The sequence below is a fragment of the Orcinus orca genome, chromosome 1 (genome assembly GCF_937001465.1).
Source record: "Orcinus orca chromosome 1, mOrcOrc1.1, whole genome shotgun sequence".
NCBI classification, from domain to species: Eukaryota; Metazoa; Chordata; class Mammalia; order Artiodactyla; family Delphinidae; genus Orcinus; species Orcinus orca.
The window spans coordinates 105,467,672-105,494,065 of record NC_064559.1 but is presented as its reverse complement, the minus strand read 5'-3'; the positions used below and the strand labels follow the sequence as shown (position 1 = coordinate 105,494,065).

Here is a 26,394-nt window from a genome sequence, read left to right as displayed (position 1 = left end):
TACAGTATTAAAAGAAAATACTTTTTTTTTCTATTTTTTAAGTGCAAAATATCGTTTAAAAAGGAGAAAACTGAAATATTCAGGCATGATGACAAGGGAAAACTGGGCATAATCATGCCCTTGCTACAAACCCTTAAGAACATGAAGTCACAGGCTATGACTAAGCAAAATTACTTCAACACCTGAAGGATAACTTATGCAGTCAGTGTCAGATTTAGCATTACTGAAGTTAGGAAACTGACTATATATATTTATTTTTCTTCTGAATGCATCTCCTCCTGGTGAGTCATATCTATAAAACTGACAGACCAATGTATTTCCATCTCCTAAAAGAGAACTAACACTTAAGGAAAATCAGATGAAGTCTCTTCTGATGCATATGCATAACCAGTAAGTGAAAATCTGTGTAATCAGGAATAGCATACACAAGGAAAAAAATTACTAAAACCGGAAAGGCTTCCAGGCCTGGTTAGCAGAATCAATTTTAAGTAATATTTTTCCATCCACCAAAATAAGAAAGTGGGAGCTCAAAGACATAATCTGTCTTGAATCACACTAATCAACCCATGTACCAAGGCAGTTCAGAGTTAAGCAAAAAGCTGAATGCTGGATATTAAGAAGTACCACAGGGGCTTCCCTGGTGGCGCGGTGGTTGAGAGTCCGCCTGCCGATGCAGGGGACTCGGGTTCGTGCCCCAGTCTGGGAAGATCCCACATGCCGCGGAGCAGCTGGGCCTGTGAGCCATGGCCGCTGAGCCTGCGCGTCCGAAGCCTGTGCTCCCAACGGGAGAGGCCACAACAGGGAGAGGCCCGCATATCGCAAAAAAAAAAAAAAAAAAAAAGAAGTACCACAGACCATAAGTAAAAGAAAATACCTTAATAAAACAGGACTGTTACCCAAACATTTCATTAAGTTTCTTGACTATAAATCTAACAACGGAAAAATCTGGGGAGCTGGGAATTCCCTGGCGGTCCAGTGGTTAGGACTTGGCGCTTTCACTGCCAGGGCCCAGGTTCAATCCCTGGTTGAGGAACTAAGATCCAGCAAGCTGAGCAGCAAGTCCAAAAAAATTTTTTTAAAAACCTGGGAGCTACAGGTCTTAAGATGATTTTCAGAGGATAAAGGAGAGAAGCTTAGGGTTTTATGGGTTTCTTATTGAATACCAGTTTTCAAATACACTGCAAATACAGTTTTAATTTATACACAAATAACTACCAAAAAGTTTTGCTAGTTCTTCAGGTACTTGAACTATCTCCAAAAAAGGCTAATGTGATCCTGAAACACAAAGAAATTCTGATTATGGGATTTAAGGGGTTTTTTTTCCTTTTAGCATCTGTTAGCTTTCTAGAGCTAACCAAGCTGTGCGGCAATAGGAGCAAAAGCAAACCAGTGTTTTTTGGAGGCAGAGCTGGTCTGTCCCTTGTGAGGTAACAGTCTCTAAATGCTAATAAACAAAGAGTACTTAATGCCACTTAAAATTGTACACTTAAATTGTACACTTAAAAATGGTTAAAATGGGGCTTCCCTGGTGGCGCAGTGGTTGAGAGTCCGCCTGCCGATGCAGGGGACACGGGTTCGTGCCCCGGTCCGGGAGGATCCCACGTGCCGCGGAGCGGCTGGGCCCGTGAGCCATGGCCGGTGAGCCTGTGTGTCCGGAGCCTGTGCTCCGCAGTGGGAGAGGCCACAACAGTGAGAGGCCCGCGTACAGCCAAAAAAAAAAAAAAAAAAAAAAAAAAAGGTTAAAATGGTCCAAAAAAACCAGATTTTAAGTCAATGGATTAAATGAAAAAGAAAATTACTGTGTTTAATTTAAAATGGTATTCAAGGATACAGATTAATGTCTTATTTTCAAATCCTAGTTAAGATTATTTTTCCCAAAAAATACGGATGCTGCATTATATAAAGAACTGGAAATTAATTGTAGGTCCCATCTTGAGACCTGGAAGGCAAGCAAATATCTTATCCTTAATCTAGCCCTGAAATTCCAATTACAAACTACCACAATCATTAAAGGTAATCTCTAGAAACCAGTACCTCTGTGTAAAATCATAGACTGTGCCTCATTGTGACTTCAATTACAACTCATCCTGGCCTGTTCTTTACTTGACTGTCAGACCATTAAGAGTCTGCAACACTGTTATTTAAAAAACAATACAAGCTTTTTATTCTCACACCATATACACAATATAGAAGCAGAAAACAGAACTGAAAACACCACCAGGTTTCAAATATAGCACCGCTCTCTCCTAATCAAAGGTTTACTAAAAGTAACATGCCAAAGCCCCAATTACTGAACACAATCCTTCTAAGACTACCCTTGCCCATATTTTTCTTATACATTCTGATGTTTTGCTGCACTGGGAAGTGAAAATCTGTCATGGTTTTAACACCCACCCACTATCTAAAGAATCCATACAGCCAACGGAAAACTTACCTCTGCAAAATGTGTTGATGTGCTGCTGCCACCACCTAAAAAACTGAAGAGAAAAAGCAATGAGTAGTGATTCTATTCCCAGGAACAAGCTTCCCTCCTGGAAGCTAAATATAGAATGGTACAATGAGAGCAAATCCCAATAAGGAAAAATAACTCATCCCAACATGACACCCTCAAAGGAAATTATGAAGAACTGGCATGTGGATTAATCTATGAAAAATATTATAACAAACTACAAAATCAAGGGTAAGCCAAACGAAAAATTGGGGAGAGGGCTTCCCTGGTGGTGCAGTGGTTAAAAATCTGCCTGCCAATGCAGGGGACACAGGTTCGAGCCCTGGTCCAGGAAGATCCCACATGCCGCAGAGCAACTAAGCCCGTGCGCCACAACTACTGAGCCGGCACTCTAGAGCCCTCGAGCCACAACTACTGAAGCCTGCGCGCCTAGAGCCTATGCTCCGCAACAAGAGAAGACACTGCAATGAGAAGCCCGCACACCACAACGAAGAGTAGCCGCCGCTCGCTGCAACTACAGAAAGCCCGCACACAGCAATGAAGACCCAACCAGCCAAAAATCAATAAGATAAATAAATTTTAAAAAAAATTGGGGAGAGAGACTATCACAGAGAAGGAAGAAGGATCCACAGCCAGCAATGCAGCTCAAATCTGAGCAAAGGAAGAAAAACATCTATTCTCAGAAGCTAAGAAATAAAACAAGATTCTCAAAATAATATTTCATTAAAAAACCATTTAACCACCAAATGAAAACAACATTTGAAACTATTGGGAATGATTAAATGTAGTAATGCAAGGGTTCTGGTACTATATTTAGCACCTTACAAAAGGGCTCAATAGGGCTTCCCTGGTGGCGCAGTGGTTCAGAGTCCGCCTGCCGATGCAGGGGACGCGGGTTCGTGCCCCCGGTCCGGGAAGATCCCACATGCCGCGGAGCGGCTGGGCCCGTGAGTCATGGCCGCTGAGCCGGCGCGTCCGGAGCCTGTGCTCCGCAACGGGAGAGGCCACAACAGTGAGAGGCCCGTGTACCGCAAAAAAAAAAAAAAAAAAAAGGGCTCAATAAATATTTTTTCTTCTTCTGATAGCTTATCCTATTCTATGATTATCCTACCCACCCTTCAGGGCCCATCCTCCATTAAGTCTTTTCTAAACTCACCAACCAAACAAGACTCCTCCACACCCCTCTGCACTGACTTTGATTCTAAATTCAACCTTTTATTATAAATATCTAGGGCTTCCCTGGTGGCACAGTGGTTGAGAGTCCGCCTGCTGATGCAGGGGACACGGATTCGTGCCCCGGTCCGGGAAGATCCCACATGCCGCGGAGCAGCTGGGCCCGTGAGCCATGGCCGCTGAGCCTGCGCGTCCGGAGCCTGTGCTCCACAATGGGAGAGGCCACAGCAGTGAGAGGCCCACATACCACAAAAAAAATAAAAAATAAAATATCTAGAATTTTCCTCATCCATTTCTACTTGTTCCCCTCCTTTCATAAACATAAATTCAGAGGGTAAAGGCTGTATTTTATTAATACCACAAATATATGTGTTTATTATGTATCAGCCATTATACAGAGCACTCACCACTTGTGAAAACCCTGCTTTACCATATCCTATATTGATGACTGGAAAGTAAAAGTTGTTGAATTAATACCACATGTATAAACCTATTCCCAAAGACTGGGGAAAAATATTTGATCCCACTGTCCCCACGAAATCTGCAAAGAAGAGAGGAAACTGGCTAACACACTTTGGCAGAAACGGGATGGAAAGTATCACAAGAACTGCTGGATATCACTTTTACTTCAAGAGACACACACATGTGCACCAAAGTACACACACTAGCACACAAGCATGCACACACTCACCTCAATGAAATAAAGTCCACAAACTATTATAAATAACTTTCATTTTCAGAATTACAATACCAATCCAGGCACTGCACTCAGCTCATTGAAGAAACAAACACACTCCAGTTAGTCTGGAACCAAAAGTGAAAAAACGAGGCTAATGCCATTCTCTACGTCATCATTCTCAGGCCTTATTCTCTAATTAGAAACCATTTAACAACTGTATTTGCTTCAGAAGTTAAAACATCTTTTGTAAAAAACACTTCAAATGTAGAACAAGCCCAAAAGTACCAGTACATCTATGCTAAATAAATAATTGAACTACCACTATGTATCCATTTTATTACTCAAGCCTAGATAGGCTTCCAGGGCTCTTTCCTGACTTTACCATATAGTTTCAAGAATTCAAACATCTTTGGTAATTAAAGCTATCAACTCTATCTTTTGGGCTTCTTCTCCCCCTGAAACTCCCTCAGCATTCCCTTTCCTTAAAATTCCTTTGCATTTTAAGAATGATAAGGCTAATCATAGAGAAGGGATAATAACAACCACAACATTCTGAGAAATGTTACAAAGCTTAAGAAAACTTACAAGATGCCCCTCTAGCTGAAATGTCTAATAGCAAATGGAACCCATTATCCAGTATTTACATAAGGACTTGCTCTCATTAATTTTTACCATCCACTACTTACTACTGTAATTGCTAAGTATTCAAATAAGCAAATGTTTATGAACTTTATAGAAGGGAATATCATGCTACCTCTAAGACTGATTCTAAGACAAAGATTTCTTCAACTTTTTAAAACACTGATATTTCAAAAGACATAATCTTTGCATTTGAGTATCTGGTACCAATAGCACCTGTACAGGACAACCTTTGACTTACAAAGGCACAAAGAAAAGAATTAAGTCAAATGAGAGCAGGAGCCATAGAATTCATAGTTCCCCGCTAGAAAAGATTCATCCTGCAGTTACTCACAAACCTCATTTATAACCATACTTTGTATACAGGGCTAAAGAAAGCAGGATTAGTATTTTAAAACTTTGAAAAAGTCGCCCCCCAACAACCAATATGCTCTTCATTCAATGCATGCAGAGCATACCTGCTTGAAATAAGTATTAGATGCAATTATAAGAGCACAAATAAAAAGATATCCCAAGTTAGCATGCCATCCACACAAAATTGCTAATTTTGCTATCAAGCTAATCTTTATAGATTTATAACTGGTATTGTGTTATTTAAAACCAAGATTATTATATCAACACTTAAGTGTTTGTACCAAACTAGATCCCATGCCATATATTGCCTTAGAAGCTCCAGTTCATTTACACATATATAATCACTGATCATTAATAAAGTTAAACTAATTGTACATACTGTAAAATGTGTAGTTTTTCCTGGTTGTGGAAGGGACCTTCAACTTTATATTCTGCCAACAGCAACAGTAAAGGAATTATTTACTGCCATTATTTTTTACTGCCCCAAAGTCATCCCAAGATTAAAAGAAGCTTCAGATTACAGATTCTTTTTACCCAGTCAGTATTTCTTCAGTTGTCCAACCAATGTTTAACCAGATAGCCAAAAAAGAACAAATGTGTTATTACATTTACCCCAAAAAGGCCCTCCTATCAACACTATTCTACTTTTTGTTAAGCTTTCATAGTTTTAATCATATTGACCAAGAAGGAATACTTAACACTGTCACTTTCAGAAATAATGTCCCCTTTTTATAGGTTTTATACCATTAGTAAAAGCAACAAGAGCCAATATCAAGCATTACCAGCAAACTGATTATTACAGTGGCAAGATGGCATAAGTTTGACCGCAATAATCCTAATAAGGACAAGGGACCCAAGGCTTCCGCAAGAATAATAACTCAGTTTCCCTGGCTAGAACAGCCTGTTTATCTTACTAGATATCTTTGTCAGAACTCACTCACCAGCCCACCAAAGAGGTATAACAGAAATTTACCTTCAGGCCACAGAGTGGTCACTAAAAACCAACCAATAATCCAAGAGATCCCCAAACTCTTAGAAAATATATGAAAACTTACCAGATTTACTATGATATGGATACAGAGGTTTCCAAGGAATGCCACAGTAGATCTCATCACACCCACTATCACATCATTTTCCAAATTTTCCCATTTTTCTTCCCCTTCGCTCTGCCACTTTTCTTCTCTCTCTCTCAATAGAGTATGTTATAAAACAAATTCCCTTCTATTCATTCAGTTGATGCTGAGAAAAATAATTTTGATAACAGAATGCCTGATTTATTCATGAGCTTGTACAATACCTGGAATCATCTGTCATTTCTTCAATAAAGCCTGATTCACATCTGGGACAAATATATTCCTATAAAAGAAAGGAAGACAAATAAAAGTTGTTCATCAGAAAGCTAAGCATATAGTTTCAGAATAATATGCAGTACACAAGCTGATGCTGTGAAATGTAGTATGTACTTGGCTGACGCCCAGGACAGTTTTTTCTGTTATACTCTGGCAAATAAAGAATTCCATGAGATGTCTACAGAATGGCTTCACAAGCAGTTCCCACTGAGAACTAAAAGAAGAATGTCAAAGTTTTTTATTTTTTTTAAACTGGAATGAATTCATTATCTAATTTTCTATTCAAATCTACTGAAAAAGTTCCACTACATATATCAGAGCAGTAGAAGATTATAATATTCATGGGTACAGAAATTGCTGTATTTTTTTTACTATGTACATACAGGAGACATAAACTGAATCACAGAATAAATCAATTTGTAGACTAGGAATTTACAGTGAAGTTTTACAATATTTCTGATCTGCTTTTTGATTATCAGTGGTTCCAAATAAAACAATGTTCTCAGGTATTCTATAGAAATGATCATTTAAATAACCAGAACAATCCCATTAGATCAGCTTCTATTTCCTTAACTACCATGAATCTTTCTTTTAAATAAGTAAATATTTCTTTTAAATATCAAGCTTTGGGGCTGATAAGAAAGAATATAATTTAGAGACTGCCTTACCATAGTTTTAAAAAAGTATATTTTAACTACCTATTAAAATAGATCTGGGAAAGACATTTTCAACTATTTTCTTGCTCTCTATATTTTCTAAACCTGAAAGTTTGTCTTATCAGAAGGAAATGTAAGCTGTATTTGCCTACTCAAACAAAGACAGTCAGAATGGTAACTCAAATATTCAAATGCTTTCTTAAAAGACATATAAAGAAAAAAGACCAATCCCTTCTGTCAAGGAGATTAGTTTGGTGAGGAGACAGTCAATGCAAGAAACAGTAAAATTTAATAAAAGACTTTCTTTAATCAGTGCACACTGGGAATATAAACAAATACCGAAGTCTGCCTGATGGAATCAGGGAAGGCTTTATCTGAAACAGAGACTTAAAACAGTACTCTGTTTGCTCAATAAAAAAGGAAATTATGGGTTAAAAACTGTAACAACAGAATACAGCATGCATGGAGGTTGGAGGGGAATGGTATGATGAGTATGAATAGGCAGGCTGGAACCAGACTGTGGAAAACTTCACATTACCATGAACTTTACCCTGTGGATTAGAAATCTCTCAATCTTTTCTCTCCTCTATACACATGAAAGACGAGAAACACTCATAATGGGCATACTGTGAATTACTCCAGAAATGAAATAATCTGGAGACGATATGAATCCCTGAGCCCCTCCCTCTACTCCTTCATCCCCCACCCTCCCAGGCAGCAGTAACTACATTCCTTTCTCTCCCACTAAGAAAGTTTATCTGAAAGGAAGTGAGATTGACTTTAGAAGGCTCACCTTAAATCTATTCTAAAGTTAAAAAGAAAAAAATATCAATTACAAAATGTGATTTGTCACCATCCCAGTGCCAGGCCCTCCTCTTTCTTTTCTCTTCCTCTCTCACTCATTCCCATTGCTTTAAAATCCCCTGTATGAAAAAAATTAAAAATACCCAAATGTCTCTCTCTAACCCAGGCCACTCTTCTGAATTCCAGATTCATTTATCCTCATACGTATTTTCTCTCATGCTCTTTCTCTCTCTTACACACACACACACACACACACACACACACTCACTCTCTCTCTCTCTCTCTCTCTCTCTCTCTCAAGAGGCGGCATTATCAGTTTGTTCATACCAGAAAACTGGGAGTCGTTCCTAACACCTCCCTCTCACCTTCCACAGACAACCATCAAATCCTGGCACTCCTACCATGAACACATTTCTCAAACCTACTCCTTGCCCCACTGCCTTACTATCTTAACCCAAGCCAACACTGGCTCTAGACAATGAATAACTTCCCTCTTAAGTGTTGTCCTGCTTCTCTTCTAGCCTTTTCCCATCTGTTCTGCATGAAGAAGTCAGAATGATCTTTTTAAAACATAAAATGGACCATATATCATTTCCCATCTTAAAACCTTTCAACTATTTCCAAAAACACTTAGAATAAAATCAAACTCTTAAACATGCCTTACAAGGCCCTAATTCAGCTGGTCTCTGTTTAACTTGCCAACCTCATTTCAGGCTACCCTCCCTCAGTGAATTCCAGCTACAAGGACCTCCTTTCAGTTCTTCTAACACATCAAGCTCATTCCTACCTCAAGCTTTCATACATTCTGCTCCTACGACTGAAACACTCTTCCCCTAACTTTTTGCATGGCAAGGGACTTCTAGTTCTTTAGGTCTCCATTTTAAGGTCATGTCAGAAAGTCCCTCTTTCATCATCCAATTTAAAGTGGTTTCCTCTTATTATTTTCTCCTATAGCACCCTGTTCATTCCTTTGTTGTAGTTTATCTTAGGACAGGGCCGAAAGTAAGCTCATCACAGGAGATGAATTGCGCCGAAGCACAGCAGTAGAGGGCTGCCGCTCGCTCAGGCAAAACAGCGCAGTCTGTCCTGCTGTGGTAGCTTTTATTAAAGCATTATCTATGTTTACATTTTAAGACTTATTTTCTTAACATTCCAGAAGTGCCAAAGCAGCAACATATGCTTCTATTGATTATACAAGCAATAATGGGCTTTCTTGAAAACATGCCGTGCTTCGTCCTTGAGCGCAAAAGCAGCACAAGGTTTCCACCATTATTTTGATTATACTGAAGTAGCACAAGGACATTTCCTTGTGTTCCCACCATTCTGATTATACTGAGGACATCTCATGGATCAGTGCCCAAAGCACTCAATGCTTATTCGCAGGCCCCCGGTTTGCCGGGGGGCGGGGGGAGGCTCAAAGCATTCAGGACTGTTTACAGTTCTGGCTTATTCGCCAGCTCCCAGTTTGCTGGGGGGGGGGGGGTGCCGGGGGGCTCATGGGTCACGTCTCCTTTCCATGTCCTCAGTTATTCCACTACATTCCTTTATAGCACTTATCACAATTTGTAATTAGATATTTGTTTAATGCTTTTTTAATGTCTGTCACCATTCAATAAGTTTTAAGTTTCATAAAGGCAGGGTCCAGATCAGTTTTGTTTACCATTATATCCCTAGGACAGAAAGGTGTTCAATAAATATTTATTGAATAAACAAACATGAAATTACTTGCCACACACCTCACAACTAGGAGTCAAAGTACCAGAATCTAATACAATTAGAGGACGGTTGGAGTGGAAGTTAAGAAAAGAGCTGGAAGCTTAAGAAGTTGTGGCCTGCTCGTGGGAGAGTAAAGCCTAAGATTTCAGAAGTAGCAATGTTCTGGATGATCACAAAGTCCAAGATACAGCTATGGGGGTAGCTGGCTAAAGTGGAGTAGGTATGAAGGTCTTTAGACTTAAAGGGTGGTCTACATTGATATTAAACTTCCAATAATGTTTAGAGCTGTGGTAGAGAGAAAATAATTTCAAAAGACAGATATTACAATTGGGAAGACAAAAAAGACTTGAAGCAAGAATCACACTGATTTAGAGTAGAGAAATGTACAAATTCTCTCTTCATGATCCCAGTCATGGTTCTAGGAATCAGGCTATCAGCCATCATAGATAGCTCCTTCACAGAGCAGGACACTTCAGAGGCATAAACCAAATTACAGAAGCACTATAATTACAGGAGTACCTAGTGGCTTCTTCCTGCCACTAGGTACTCCTTCCATTTACTAGCACAATCAAACCTTTCTAGGTAATTCTATTTTGATTACAGGGAAGAGAACCAAAATTCCTTCCAAATGCTCTGTGAATTATTCTTTTTTTCTTTTTTTTTTTTTTTTTGCGGTATGCGGGCCTCTCACTGCTGTGGCCCCTCCCGTTGCGGAGCACAGGCTCCGGACGCGCAGGCTCAGCGGCCATGGCTCACGGGCCCAGCCGCTCCGCGGCATGTGGGATCTTCCCAGACCCGGGCACGATCCCGTATCCCCTGCATCAGCAGGCGGACTCGCAAACACTGCGCCACCAGGGAAGCCCCTGTGAATTATTCTTGATAAAAGTAGCTTATTATAGAACAAACCAACCTCTCAGCCATGAACTATTCCTCCTAAAATCAACGTTACAGGAAATACGGAGAACTTTTCAGAATTCACAAGCCTGTCATTCTCTAATTATCAAAGTAAAAAATGCATATTTGTCTCCTACATACTTCAGTAGTCTGATCTCAGAACAAAGGTCTGGTCTGAGAAAACCATTCTCTTGGAAGCCTAAAAACCCAAAAATAACATTCTGAAGATACCATAGTTCCAGTTTCTAGATTTTCTTTTTAAAGGCCTGAGAGCACTGTATTTACTACTGCCATTTTCTTCTGAAATCACACTAATTTCCCCCCGATTTCCAGCAACTGCTTCAAACTAATCTGGAGATGGGATGTTATGTAAGGGTGGAGGTGAATGAAGAATACTGACCCTGAGTTGATAATTACTGAACCTGGGTACATATGGGCTTCTTATACTATTCTACTTTTTTAAAAAAATAAATTTATTTATTTATTTATTTTTGGCTGCGTTGGGTCTTCATTGTTGTGCACGGGCTTTCTCTAGTTTCGGGGAGCGGGGGCTACTCTTCATTGTGATGCGCAGGCTTCTCATTGTGGTGGCTTCTCTTTTTGCGGAGCCTGGGCTCTAGGTGCATGGGCTTCAGTAGTTGTGGCATGAGGGCTCAGTAGTTGTGGCTCACGGGCTCTAGAGCGCAGGCTCAGTAGTTGTGGCACATGAGCTTCGTTGCTCCATGGCATGTGGGAACTTCCCGGACCAGGGCTTGAACCCGTGTCCCCTGCACTGGCAGGCAGATTCTTAACCACTGTGCCACCAGGGAAGTCCCTCTCTCTACTTTTAATATGTTAAAAATTTTCCATGAAAAAGGTTTCTTTTGTTTTAAGTTACATCAGTCTGAGAAACACAGGTCAAGAAAGTGTTAACCAAACTATGTACTAAACTGTGTAAAGGGGCTTCCCTGGTGGCGCAGTGGTTGAGAGTCCTCCTGCGTTGCAGGGGACACGCGTTCGTGCCCCAGTCCAGGAGGATCCCACGTGCCACAGAGCGGCTGGGCCCGTGAGCCATGGCTGCTGAGCCTGCGTGTCCGGAGCCTGTGCTCCACAACGGGAGGGGCCACAACAGTGAGAGGCCCGCGTACCACAAAAAAAAAAAAAAACTGTGTAAAGTAAAAGTAGATTAGAAATAATCTATTATGTTAGAGAATTAAGGGGAAAGGGTACTTAGATTTATGAAACACCTACGTGCTTGACGCTGTGCTATTCCTGTTAACCACTCTGTGAGGAAAACACTGTTATTTCTACTACACAAATAAGAACATGAAGTTGTAAGAAAGAAAGAAGTTATCTGTGGCAGATTTGATTTTCCAAAGATGGCACCAACAAAATCTCCCAACCCGCATGCTGTTCTGCAATGTAACCCTCCACTCCACCCTCTTTGAATCGGGAGGGCCCTGTGACTTCTTTACCTGTAGAATACTGAGTCAATTCCAGACAATGCTCTTAACTGCCTAACAGTTTCTGCTTCCTGATTCTTAAAGCCCTGAGCAGCCACAAAAGTCTGGGCTACTCTGTTGGCGTAAAGGAGCACTAAGACATCAGAGAAGGATTGGATTGTAAAAGGGAAAAACTATCTTGAAGGTCCATCCCAATAGAGCCTTCAGATGGCTCCCTCTCCAGGTTCTGTATGACTACAAATGCATGAAAGATCTCAAGTGAGAACTGACCAGCTGAACTCTGTAAATCCAGAGGAACATGAAAGATAATACTGTTTTAAGCCACTAAATTTTGGGGTGATTTTTTAGGCAGTAACAGAAAACCAGAAAATTGCCCAAAGGATGAAGAAGAGCTTTGAATCTTGGTCTTTCTTGAATTCAAAACTCCATATTCTTTTCATTACACTTCACTGATTGAAAATAACTATTCTTTTAGAGAAGGGAACAGGAACTATAATTTGCTGAGGATTGAATGGAAACGTTTATGTCAAGGCCAAACGAGGACTTGGGAGGTTCAGCAGCCTTTCAGCCCCCTCCTTCCCTTACAGGGGAGCAGTACCCTGATGAACATACCATCCAGGGTCTGAAACCTTCAATCTTACAAGCTCAGAAATACAATTTAGCACCTAGAGAAGATCTGTCTCTTAGAGGAAGAGTCGCATAAAACCAAATTCAGAGGCCATCTCAGAATGCCCACTTAATTTCAATGAAAAAGAGTTATTAAGTGGCCCATTTACTTTTACAATTCAGCACAGTCTTCCTCAATAAATAAATCCACCTAAATAGAGGAAAGAGGCATACGCATAGAGGAAAGATTTTTGGAATCAGAGACCTGAATTCTAATCTCAGGTCTCTATTAGATATGAAGTCTTGGGAGAGTCACATTACATTTCTGAGACTCAATTTCCTCATCTGTAAAATGGAGACGCTTGCTTCGATGCTGTATTACTGTAAAGTTTAAGATGTTTGCAAAATACTTAACTCAGTGACTGCCACATTAGATAGTAGACATTTAATAAATATAGCTATTATAGTTATTCCAGATTATAGTTATTCCAGATCACCTGCTAAATAAGCAGAGAATCAGAGCAGTAGGCAACTGGATATATAGCTTGTGTCATCATGCTAGGATAGCCTAATATATCCATTCCCACTATGAACATAAACCACATCCTCAAAAATCAATGATCTGGGTTTCCTCTCCCTCTGGGCAAGAAGAACACAGCATATGTTTGCCTCTGACTCCTTTTCTATTCTTTCACTGCTGACCCACAATTCCCACACCCTCTTCTAATAGACAAATTCTTTCTCCTGTTAGAATATAATACAATTACTTGGCTGTATTTTCTTACTTACAATCACAATTTAGTCCTGCCCTTCACTGAGATTACAACCAGACTGGACTGGATTTTAAGATTGGATTTTAAGTATTTATCTCTTGGATCACTTCTAAAGATGGCTAACTTGGCATTTCAATTTTTCCTAATTTTTCTTCAGAGGTACTATTAACTTCAATTTGGGTGAACATCCATGAATTAAGGAGAATTTGTAAGAAGATCAAACCAGAACCAAACAGTCTCTCTCTGACTCTACACTCCTCCCACACCCAGGCCTTGGCCTTATGATCATCCTCATATATTCATATAACAGAGTTCTGTTTGTTTGTTTTTAATATCTTTATTGGACTATAATTGCTTTACAATGGTGTGTTAGTTTCTGCTGTATAACAAAGTGAATCAGCTATACATATACATATATCCCCATATCTCCTCCCTCCCACCCCTCTAGGTGGACACAAAGCACCCAGCTGATCTCCCTGTGCTATGCGGCTGCTTCCCACTAGCTATTTTACATTTGGTAGTATATATATGTCCATGCCACTCTCTCACTTCGTCCCAGCTTACCCTTCCCCCTCCCCGTGTCCTCAAGTCCATTCTCTACGTCTGCATCTTTATTCCTGTCCTGCCCCTAGGTTCTTCAGAACCTTTTTTTTTTTTTAGATTCCATATATATGTGTTAGCATACGGTATTGTTTTTCTCTTTCTGACTTACTTCACTCTGTATGACAGTCTCTAGGTCCATCCACCTCACTACAAATAACTCAATTTCGTTTCTTTTTATGGCTGAGTGATATTCCATTGTATATATGTGCCACATCTTCTTTATCCATTCATCTGTTGAGGTAACAGAGTTTTAAATTTTAAGCATAATATAGGTTGGGGGGGAGGGAAAAACCAAGGATAAGAGTGAATTAAGGGCCCATTATATGTCTGGCACTATGGATATCTCTCCTCTACTTAAATATGAATATATCAAATCTTCACACCAACCCCTCCCCCCAAATACTGCCAATGTATGTAGTCCCCACAGTCACTAAGTCTTATCAAAAAATTTCATTAGGTCGTTTCTATCATCCTATCTGTAAAAGAGAAGTATAACAACCCTAAATTACTTACCCAGAATCACTGGAAACAGGAACCCAGTTGTTTCCACTAAACTAAGCTGCTTTCCTCTAGGGTCTGAATGTTTACTATATACAACCTAAGTGAGGACACTCAGTAGCAGGTACACTTGAATGAACTACTTCAGATGTTCCACTGTCTATTTCACCTAAAAATACCCACAGGAAGAAATATCTTTCACCATTAATAGTCTGAATCAGGGACAACTCCCTAAGTACAGCTTAGCCCTGATGCTTACCGACTTAGAAGAACAGTACTGGAGGACACAAAGCACTTGGAATACAAGAGAGAAAGGGAAAGGGTGGTTTTAATGCATTATTTTCTTTTCCTTCTTATATTTCAAGGGATCAATTATAACAAAATGTGAGGTCTTGGTAGAACAATGACCTATAAGCCAGGACTTATTTATATGAAGTCCCATGCTGTGAAATTTACATACCCTTGAACTTTATACAAATTTATATCCAATGTTTATTCAGAATATGAAATACAAAGGCTTACTATTTATTTCCTAATTCCACAGCTTTGCTTTTCTATACAGTCACGATCAAAGTCTATTTTTTTAATTTTATCTAAAAGAGAAGCCTATTTCCTGTGTCATTTGACAGAGTCAAAATCTAAGATCACAATATTAAGTCAGTCATGTTCTATTGTTCATATTCTCTTTGAGTATCACAAGGCAAAACTGTTCAGAAACTCCTAACTAGAAGGATTAGGAACACAAACTGTTTGAAATACATCACAGTTCCTACCTAGGCTAGAACCCACCACACCATGAATTTCATGCCAACTCACATCTCTAACATCAAAGACACTACTTTTTTCTAGAGACTTTTTCCATAATCCCCTATGATTAATCCCTTTACAAGCCAGGTTGCACTTCCTCCCTTTTCAAAAGCATCAAGTAAGCCCCAAAACAAAGATAACAGAACTGAGATAGGCTGGGACCTGTGACCTGGAACCCCTTACTGGAGTGCTTGCACCTGGACAAACTAAGGAACTAAAAATAACTGCACAGAGGCACAGTTGGGGCAATTATCAACAGTAAGATACAAAAAGGCCACAAACCAACTGACTCTTTGGAGGTGCTGGGTACAAAAAGCACATGATCTCTACACAGGGCACCACCTGTGGGCAGACCAACCCGCCCCTACACTCACCTCATTTAAGGAACCAGCTAGGCCCCACCTCAGAAAGCGAGCAAGGGCACCTGTTTTCTTATTTTCACTCCCTCATGCTGGAGTCCCAATAAAGCCTTGCCTGAATTTCTCGTCTGGCCTCTTATCAATTTCTATTGATTAAAGAGTCCAAGGACCCAGGTCAGTAACAGAATTTCTGAGTTCTATTCCCAGTTCCACCAGTTCATGGTCTTTGGGAAGACCTGTTTCTCCATCTGTAAAACTAGAACACAAATGCTGTCCTCATTTACTTGTCTCCCCTAACTCTCCTTCAGGAAAACAAGAAGTCTCACTCATTCAATTCTTCTTTTGAGGATAAGTACTTAAGATTAGGATATTCACAGAAGTTTGTTTTATGTGCCTTTACTTCCCTAAGTGTGATTTTATTATTACAACATAAACTATGTACATGATTTCAGTGACTTTTAATCCCAGGTTATTTTTCTTTCCCCACCAAGCATGCTTTTCTTTCTGCACAATGCTTGGAATTTGAGCTTAGAATATATTTGCTGAATGAATGCTGTCAGCTTATGTAAGAAGATTCTATCAGCCTAAACTGAACATAAGACAAAATTTTCCTCCAAACTATGATGGTACACAACAGAACTAAGGGCAACCTTTTAGTATCATTTACCATTTTATATCTATGCCCCTGAGTTGTTCTCCTTTTTGCTGCCTTTAGTGTAAGCAAGCAAAGAACACTGTAACTAAATCTTTTCTGGCTATGTTGTGTTAACTTTTTCTCTGATAATTCTTATAGTTTAGTCTTTTTTTTTTTCTTAGAAAATTTGGCTTCTTGTCCATCTGATCAAGCTTATATCAAGTAACGCTTTGTCTCGTGACCTGATTTTCTGCCTTGTTACACAATGAACTAAAGAAGGTTGGTTGATTATACATTCCTATTTGGAGTCCCTGATAATGTCAATGTTCAATCACGGCCTGGAATGAAGGAACAAAATGATGATGGTTGTTAATGTTACTATTCTTAGGGAGTGAGACCATAAATAAAGGCAGTTCTATTGGCCTGGAACTGAATCACAGCTCTCCAAACAATATTTAAACTATATAGGTATCTTTGTACAACACTAAAAAACTGTGGCCTAATGGTGGTTTTTTTGTTTGTTTTTGTAAACTGGTTTTCTTCCTGATTAACAGCCAGGGAAACAATCACTAAAGATTTGAGTTCAGAGAAATAATTCACACTCAGGATTAGAAACAGACATACTTCTGGAACCCTTTTACAACACTAGTGTTGCAAGATGAGAAAGACGTATGTTACACTACTGACCTTATTAAAAACCTTGGGAACTCTGAATCTGCTCATCTAATACTGATTGTATGTTAAAACAGAATGCTAGTAGGGAACAGTTCTCACAGCTTTCTGAGAGTCTGTTCCAGGATTATAATCCTCAATTTGGCTCAAATAAAATTTTGCATTTCAAAAACAAAGAACCAGGGGCTTCCCTGGTGGCGCAGTGGTTGAGAATCTGCCTGCCAATGCAGGGGACATGGGTTCGAGCCCTGGTCTGGAAAGATCCCACATGCCGCGGAGCAACTAGGCCCGTGAGCCACAACAACTGAGCCTGCGTGCCTGGAGCCTGTGCTCAGCAACAAGAGAGGCCGCCATAGTGAGAGGCCCGCGCACTATGATGAAGAGTGGCCCCCGCTTGCCACAACTAGAGAAAGCCCTCGCACAGAAACGAAGACCCAACACAGCCAAAAAATAAAAATAAATAAAAATAAATAAATAAATTTTTAAAAACCCAAAGAACCAGAATGCTAGTATATTATTAAAACAGGACTCCCTAACTGAATCAGCACCTACACTTGGCACAGAATAATAAACCAATAATTTTAGTGATCAGGAAAACAAAGTTGAAAAATTTAGGGAATTAAATACTTTCCTTATTCTCACTTGTTCATATTACTTCCAAACACTTTTTAATCTAAAACATGCAAATTAAGAAGGGCAGTGAAAGCTAATTTGCTGAATTTGCCTTTTACATGTTATTAAACAAAAAGTAAATGTACCATTATAAATTTGTTTTCACACGTCAACTATCAAAATAACAGTAATTTTTTTTTTCAAACCAACAGGCTTAAGGTACAAAATTTCCATTTCTCCACCTAACTTGTCTTAACTAGGAATACGAATGCCTCTAACCATTCAGCAGTGACTGTATTACAGATCAGAACCTAATAACTGGTACTATAAAATAAAATCAGGGAATCAACAGCTTCATAAGTTCATTTGAGAATAAAGTACCTCTGACTACCACTTAAATTACAGAAGATTCACTAGAAGCAGCTAAGTTCCATTCAACAAGTTAGTCAAAAATGATGACAAGAGTGGTGAGGAAATGAGAAATTTAAAGGCATATAGGAGAAATTGTCTAAAGGAAAAGTAAATCAAGTCTAAATGACAAAGACTGAATCTTGCAATATGTTAAAAGTACTACACTAAAGTAGTGAATAATAAGCAAGAGAAAAGAAGAGTGATAAAACAGGAAAATGTTTTCCTGTGACTAGCAGTCATTCTCAATGAGGATAATACAATCATCTGTGGGACATTTTGGACATCTACTGAAGTGTTGTCACAGCAATTAAGAAATGCTACTTAATTTAATGGGCAGAATCCATAAGCATAAGAAACTCCAGCACAAAGAAATGTCTCTATTCTTAAACTTCCTATGGATAGTTAAGTAGATAAAAAATATCTTTATAATTACCAAAGCCTAGAACCTAACTCCATTATATATATAAACACCAACTCTTTCTATATATAAACACCATGCACTGTATGTCCAGAAAAACAACTACTGAATAAAACAAGAGAAAATTATACTTTATTTGTACCTTTATCAAGAATTGTTCACCATTCTGGTGGCTTACCACTCATGCTATTTAAGGTATAATTACCCTTATAGCTAATCTCCTTGGGTAGCTGTTATGCCTGTTTTTGGTGCCAATATCTACTACATTATATATATCTTCCTATAATGGACTTCTCTGAGTATTTACACATTGAAATGCATATTATTTTGTCATGAGTTACTTTCTTTTTATTTATCCTTTACCTTACATCTAGAGAATTTTTTAAATGTATATGTAAGGAAATTGTATTACCTAAGAATTTCATTTCATTAAAGGTAGTGTTTCAAAATGTTTATTATAAAAAGAGGGCACTGGGTCTGACAAGTATGAGAACTATCGGGCTAGAAGATCAACATCACTGTAGAATACCTATAGGTTTTAGTCAATCCAGAAAAAGAAAAGAAAGGACACATAACTATGGGATTTTTTCTTTCTTCTGAGAATGTAAATTCTAAGCATGCTGAAAAGTAAACACAATAAAACCTTTATTGGAAGACGGTCCTCTAGGTTTAAGTCTATTCAAATCTGCACAACATGAAAGTGAGTGGCAAAGAGGTGAATATAGGATACATTGCCTACTAAGAACTTCCTTGTGACACTGTTGAAATCATCAAGGAGAGAGATTATCTAATTTAACAGCTCTTCAAGGAAAACAAAACTAACTGGCCTATTTTGGGAAAAGAAGCTGGGCAATCTATTTAACATACAAGAAAAGTGTGCCTAGTTTAAAATCACCACTTCTATTTGTTATATATGCATCTGGAGACTTCTAAGGAACCTTGAACTGCTAACAATTGAACTTAAAAGATTAAAAAAAAAAATCCTTCAGAATCTAACCTAATCTTCTTTATGTGAAACTATAAGAACTACCTAAAATGTTTCTCCTATGTAAAGGCCTTATTTCTCTACAAATAAGGACTGCTCATTCCTACACAACCTTTCAATCAAAGATTACATAGCTCCATTTCTCCGAATACCCACTCAAGCTTTCAATAGGCACACCTCAGTAGTATTTTTTTTTTTTTTTTTTTTTTTTAGCTGTACTTGGGCCTCTCACTGTCGTGGCCTCTCCCGCTGCGGAGCACAAGCTCCGGACGCGCAGGCTCAGCGGCCATGGCTCACGGGCCCAGCCGCTCCGCGGCATGCGGGATCCTCCCGGACCGGGGCATGAACCCGTGTCCCCTGCATCGGCAGGCGGACTCTCAACCACCGCACCACCAGGGAAGCCCCACCTCAGTAGTATTTTACAGTGGGATATACTAAGATAAACTGAGAGGGTCAGATGACTTAACTCCAGCCCTTTGAAGAATTAGTATTAGAACAAGAATTGATAACTTTAATTCACCCACTCGACCAAGAGTTTGAAGAAACAACGTCTAAGCACAACATCTCCTAAGCTCAGGAAAACTTTCAAGAGCAAGAAACACAGAAAGTAAAACTTGATTAATGCTAAGATGAGCTACAAAAAAACTAAGTTAGACTTGTCTGCTTTTTGCTTTGTTTTCAAACTGGAATTTCCAGATGTCGTACTAAGTTACATGTGCTGTTACCACCTCAATTCCCAACTGACAAAAAATTTGGATACTTTTCTTTTAGAAGTTGCCCCACAGTGTGTAACTTGAGAGGAGTGATCCAATTCCTCTGGTCTCAGTAACCACAAGGAAAGAAAGTGACCCCAAGAGATACTGCTATAATGGAATAGCAGCCACTTAACTCCTGTTCTAAACAATCCCAACCATCAGGGCTTTGGCTAAAATTATATGGTCTCAATTATCTTCCTGAAAATTCTCAACAGGATCCCAAAATTCGAAATCAAAACTAACCCAGGACAAAACCTTAAGCACGACTGACACAAGCCAATGATTATCCCTTTATCCTTCTATACCCAGGGCTCCTGAACCTCAGCGCTCTAGACATTTTGGGCCCGATAATTCTTCGTTGTGGGGGGCTGTCCTGTCCATTGAAGCATGTTTAGCAGCATCCTTGGCCTCTATCCAATAGATGTCAGAAACAACCCTCCCCTTCCCCCATTAGTGACAACAACCCAGTTGTAGAAAATGTCTACAGATGTTGCCGAATTTCCTCCTAAAACGCAAAACTGCCCCCCGTTGAGAGCCACTACTCTACATTATCTCCTTTATTTATCAATATTAAGCTGTGGAGACATAAAAATAAGTCAGTATCCAAAGGCTTCTTATTCTCAGACCCCTTCTAATTTGACTACAGAGAATAAGAAACAATCCACTTTTTTTTTTCCTCTTCTAATAAGATGGCTGTCTGAAAGACCTTAGCATCCTCTCCCTGGACGTAAGCAAAGGTCATAAAAAGCCACGTAAACATAAAGAAACACAAAGTGTTAGCAATCAGCTGGTACTTCCCCAAAAAATATAAGGAATTTCATCTGCAGTGAGTTTAAAGATTCTTGTTCTTCCTCATACTGAAAAAAATCCCACAGATTTACCCAAGATATACATGTCTATTTATCAGTAGAATTTCAAGACCAGAACTAGCATTCTACCCGTAAGAATACCTATTTCTTATTTCTAGATCTTTGCAGGGAACATACTTACTGACACTATATGTTCAAACTTCACATGGTAGTACCTGCATTTTCTTCCACTGAAGCCTTTTAGATAAAGATCTCATACCACTAACACCACTACTTTTTAAATATAACTACGGGGTCAAGAGACTATCATTCAAGAGACTTTTAATAAGCAATTGCTATATAGCACCAGAAAGATGCTAGATAATCAAGCACACTTTTTAACTGAAGTCACCAGTAGCAGAATTTAAGAAATCTAATTATTGGGACTTCCCTGGTGGCGCAGTGGTTAAGAATCTGCCTGCCAATGCAGGGGACATGAGTTCAAGCCCTGGTCCAGGAAGATCCCACAGGCCACGGAGAAACTAACCCCATGCGCCACAACTACTGAAGCCCATGTGCCCTAGAGCCTGTGCTCTGCAACAAGAGAAGCCACCGCAATGAGAAGCCCATGCACCGCAACGAAGAGTAGCCCTCGCTCACCGCAACTAGAGAAAGCCCGCGCGCAGCAATGAAGACCCAACGCAGCCAAAAATAAATAAAATAAATTTATTTTAAAAAAAGAAATCTAATTATTAAAACCTCTAAAACCCAGCTCAAATCACTAATTTGTTTCCTCAGCTCAACGAAACTACTAACATTACTTAGACACCGTTCTAGGATCTTTCTAAGAATCATGCAACTTTAAAAAGCAAGGTCAGTGAGCTTAGAGTTTTAAGAATCACAAAGTCTTTAGGGAGTCTACTTTTTACCTACTCTTATGGGGTGGTTAGAAAGTTTTCCTGAATTAGAGTCATTACAAGCACAGCACAATGACAATGACTTGTATAGCACTTGGTAAAGAACCAAACCAATATTACTTATTGATAAGGATGACATTTCATTAGATCAAAGGTGATATAATAAGGAGACGTGAGAGGGAGAGAAGCCAGCTACTTCCTTCAGACAAAGCCTCAGAGGTGAGCAATACACTTGCAGTCCTTAATTACACTGGTCTCTTCTCTGGCTTTGGATACTCTGATCTCCATAAAACACTTAAGAATCACCCTAGTTTCATCAATACCAAAAGTAGTTTACTCTGCATATGATTTATCTCACCTGCTTAATGACGCTACAGGATTTAATCTCATAAGGTAATATTCCCTGACCTTGATTTAAAAGTGGGGGAAGGTAGTATGGAGATGGAATGACACCTTTACATTCCATGACACAGCCCTCTGTGGCACTACCCAGTCATCCCTAAGTGTCACATAGTTAACTCCATCAGTCTTGGCTTCATTGTCTCTCAATGGGATAGTCAGGTGAGGTAGAAGCTTCTGCTGTATTTTCAAAATAACTTTAAGTTACTTAAGTATTTCCTTTGTCATCTGATGACCAAAAAATATACAATGGCATTTTACCCAGTTATATATATAAACTTGAAAGACTAGGGCTTCAGACCATATATATAATCAAAATCTCTTATTTTAAAATCCAAGTTTAACATTCACTAAATTTTACTAAAACCATTTCCACTGTAAATAGGAAAACACTGTTAATTAAAAAATAAATTCCTAAATCATTACTCACTTCTAGAATAAAGGCTTTTTAGAAACCTAATGATAACAATACCACTGAATGTATTTTCATTCTAAAATTCCCTTCATGATTTCCCCCTCATTTCTTAATATCTTATTTCTAAAAGAAACTTTTGTCTTCTTATCTGGGAGGATCCAAATCAAAAACACACAAAGCTGAGATGGATAGATCAGGATTAGGAGTAAGGAGGTTATTTCATCAAATTAAATTAATTCAACCAAATGTGGCTTAACCTACATAGCATTAGACACACTCCAATCTCTCTCAGAAGTTATAACCAAAAAAAAAACTTTTAAAACAGCCATTGAAGTTAGCTGGGCCTGTGAATCTTTCAGAGTAGCAGGACTGACAAGAAAAACAATAAAAACCTAAGGGTAGTTTCAGGGATGAACATTGAGCAAGCTATTGCTATTGCCTGTATACTTCCAAATGTATCATGAAGTGCTATAACCTAAAGATTGGGGAAGGGAAAAGAAATAAAGAATTGTAAAACCTTGCAACCTAGTCCCAATGAACAAAATTATGACTTTATGTGGTGAATAAATTGGCAAGAGATGAGATGGCTCTGAAGCAGTTCCTCCCACTGACTGGGTGAAGAAACCTCCCTAGCAATAGCTCACTAAAGGCTGATGTAAAACTCAATACCAGCCTCTGGTGTTCAGAGAGAGCAACACTCCTGGGTAATGGATCTTGTGATCCAACTACCACCAAAGTACCCTCTTGAGATGTAAATTAACCCCAGACAAAGAAAAACTTTATTCTGGCTATCTGCAGAAAGACATTCAGGTTTACCACAACACTGATCCAGTTCAAGAAACAATGCATGCCTAATGAATGCTGAGTACTTACAGTGAGAGAATCCCAAGTTTATATAAAAAATTATTTTTAAAAAACTTCAATGTTGTCCAATATATATGATAATATTACTGACTAACCAGTGCTGAATTGGTTTTTCAGTAGCAGAGATTGATTTGTACTGAATCAGCCACTTACTAACCTGGTCATTCTTACAATCAACATTTTCAAGATGACAGTCTAGGGTTAAGGATACAGAAATGGCCATGAAACATGAAACTCACTGGCTCATCCACAAATCAAAACTATATTTCTAACCTCACTGCACCTTTCCTAAAAATGCATAGCAACACTGATTTACTAAATGTTTCTCCCTTCTTCCTCAACTCACTCTTCCTTTTCTACCTCAGTCTATGCTGTCTCCTCAGTCTGAACTCTACCTATCCTTCAAAACTCAATTTAAATCCCATCTCATCTGTCTTCCCCGACCTCACATCACCAATGCTACCATGTCTCCCCCTCTCTGAATTCTAAACCACATTATTATCCATCCTCATTCACCTTAGCTGTTACTTTTTCCAACAAAACTGTGAGGTGCTTGAGGGCAGAAACCACATACTCCTCAGTATCACCTCCAGGACATTCAGCTGAGAGAACCTGGTATGTCTGCAGGAAGTATTCAGTTGCACTTAATAGTGTTAGGCCTCAATTTACAAATCAGGCATGACAGATAATAAATCAGTCTAAAAAGATCAACAACTTCCCCTCCATGTATCAAACTAAGGCTTAGAAAAACACCTAAAAAGTCTTTCAAATGATCCCTTTTCAAGAGCACTTTGAAGTGAGGACTTGAGATGGTAAGAGGAAAAGATATAAAAAGTTGCGGAAAGTTAGACTGTTTTCTCACTCCTAAAGGCAAACAGTGAACAGCAACTTAAAGATCAGAAGAGCTGAGGCCACACTGTTCAACAGGACATCACATTCAACATGTCACTGGTCACACACATACTGGCTGAATTCCAGACTCCTTCTCAGTAGTAAGGGAGCATTCTGGAGGCTCTGATGTCCGCTGACAAAAAAACAAGGCACCTGCTCTTCTCAGCACTGAAGTATGGCAAAAAGCACACAGACACAAACACAGCCGAATCAGCAAGCAAAACTAAAACAGCATGTAGATGACACTGCAACTATGAAGTTGGCGGTCGGGCAAAAAGAGAAGAAAAGAAAATGCTGTAAAAGCCTGAAAACGCACAACCTTTAGGTGAAAAAGACTAAAATAACTTTGGGCACTTTTCACTGGACTCCGTTTGTGTTTCCAAGAAATAAGACATACAGACACACTTTAGTAGGCTTTCTTACAGATTGTATGAGGCACTATAAACACTGAGGGAAGTTGTTAGACAGGCACCCTGTATTAAGGCTGAACACAGATACTTCTAAGGAAAAGAACAAACATAACTAGTTCTAAAGATGTGGCCAAAGGTAGGATTAACACTCACCCTGGTGGGTCTCCCTGTGGTAGCTATAACCCAACCCCAAGCAGCCTGTGCGACTGGCGTGCTGTAGCTGGCTAGCATGCTGCAGCAGTACTTTTTGTCACAGCCATAGCACTACCTCTCTAGGGGCTAACACAGTCTGGCAGATAGTGGTGAAAACCAATTTTACATCAGATGATGCGGTCCCCAGCATTCTGTCCTAGATCTTTTCTATTAAGTGAAGAGGTAGAACGGGGGAGGACGGGTGGGTAAGGCAGGTGGTGCTAAAGACACTGGCAGCATGACAACTAAAATAAGCAAGTTGAAACAGTATGTTCTGCCTTCTTCCTAAAGCCACTTCCTTCAACAGTGATAGGGAGCGCAGGCAGTCTGCAAGTCATTAGTACACTGCTGTTTTCACTTTCACAAGAACGCTGGAAACCCCTGAATAGCAAAATCCCCCTCTCCATCCCAGTTACCTTCCAACCCTCTCTTTCCGTGCTTTCTTCCTCCTTTCTTCCCTAGAGACAACCGAATAAGGACAATCCTCAGCAATCCGCTATTTTGCTTCAATGAGGATGGGGGAGGGGAGGATCTGGTGAAAAGTGGAAAAGGAAATAGAGAAAGGTGAGAAGCAACAGCGGAAAGAGTATCGAGTGGGGGAAAAAGAGAGGTCATCGTGGGAAGGAGACAAGGTGAAGAAGAGTGCAAGAAAACTGAGGGGATGTCAGAAGAGAACTTGCTAAAGAAGACCAAAAAAAAAAAAAAATGGAGGGGGAGGGCCGGTCAAGAGGGGAGAGAGAGTGAGGGGTAGGTGGAGCATGCGAGCGGGAGTTACGGAGCCAGGACCGGGACGCCCGAGGTTTGGGGCCAGCGACCGGGAGGCAGCAAGTACTTGGGAGACCGATGTCAGGGGAGTCGGGGATGGGCGGGAAGCTTAAGACCTGTTCCGGGATATCGGGGCGAGGAATCCAGGCCGATGCCCGAGCGCAGAGGACACAGAGCTCTTACCGGTAGTTTGGGGCTGACCTCGCCCTTGCAAAAGTGGCAGAAAAACCGGTGCGCGGCAACCGCGGCGCCCGCGCCGGCCCCGGCCGCCGAGGCCTCCGCCATTTTTCTCTTTCGCCGCGGCCGTCCGAGAGGGCAGCCGGCCGGTCGCTCTCCAGGTCGCTACCTCCCAGCTGCTGTCGCCGCCTCTGCCGCCGCCGCCGCCGCTTCCTTAGCGCTGCCAGCCGCTCCAGAGCCAGCGCGGGTCACGTGAGTTCGCCCGGCCCACAGAGGCGGCGGCGCAGA

At 40.0% G+C, this 26,394-nt stretch overlaps 1 protein-coding gene across 3 annotated transcripts in view; it reads right to left on the bottom strand.

Moving 5' to 3' along the window:
• Window positions 1–26,246, bottom strand: part of RNF115 (ring finger protein 115) — a 60,512-nt gene extending 34,266 nt beyond the window's left edge. The window contains exons 1-4 of one of the 3 annotated variants that reach the window (XM_049699705.1): window positions 26,113–26,189; window positions 6,592–6,650; window positions 5,674–5,725; window positions 2,435–2,477 (exon numbers count right to left, since the gene is read on the bottom strand). In XM_049699705.1, the coding sequence (XP_049555662.1) occupies window positions 2,435–2,477; window positions 5,674–5,725; window positions 6,592–6,601 (105 nt within the window). In that variant the 5' untranslated portion in view covers window positions 6,602–6,650; window positions 26,113–26,189. Of the gene's footprint in view, window positions 1–2,434; window positions 2,478–5,673; window positions 5,726–6,591; window positions 6,651–14,246; window positions 14,468–26,112 lie in introns of those variants that run through there. The other 2 variants (XM_004285795.4, XM_049699696.1) reach the window with 2 other exon arrangements.
• Window positions 26,247–26,394: the final 148 nt, after the last annotated feature.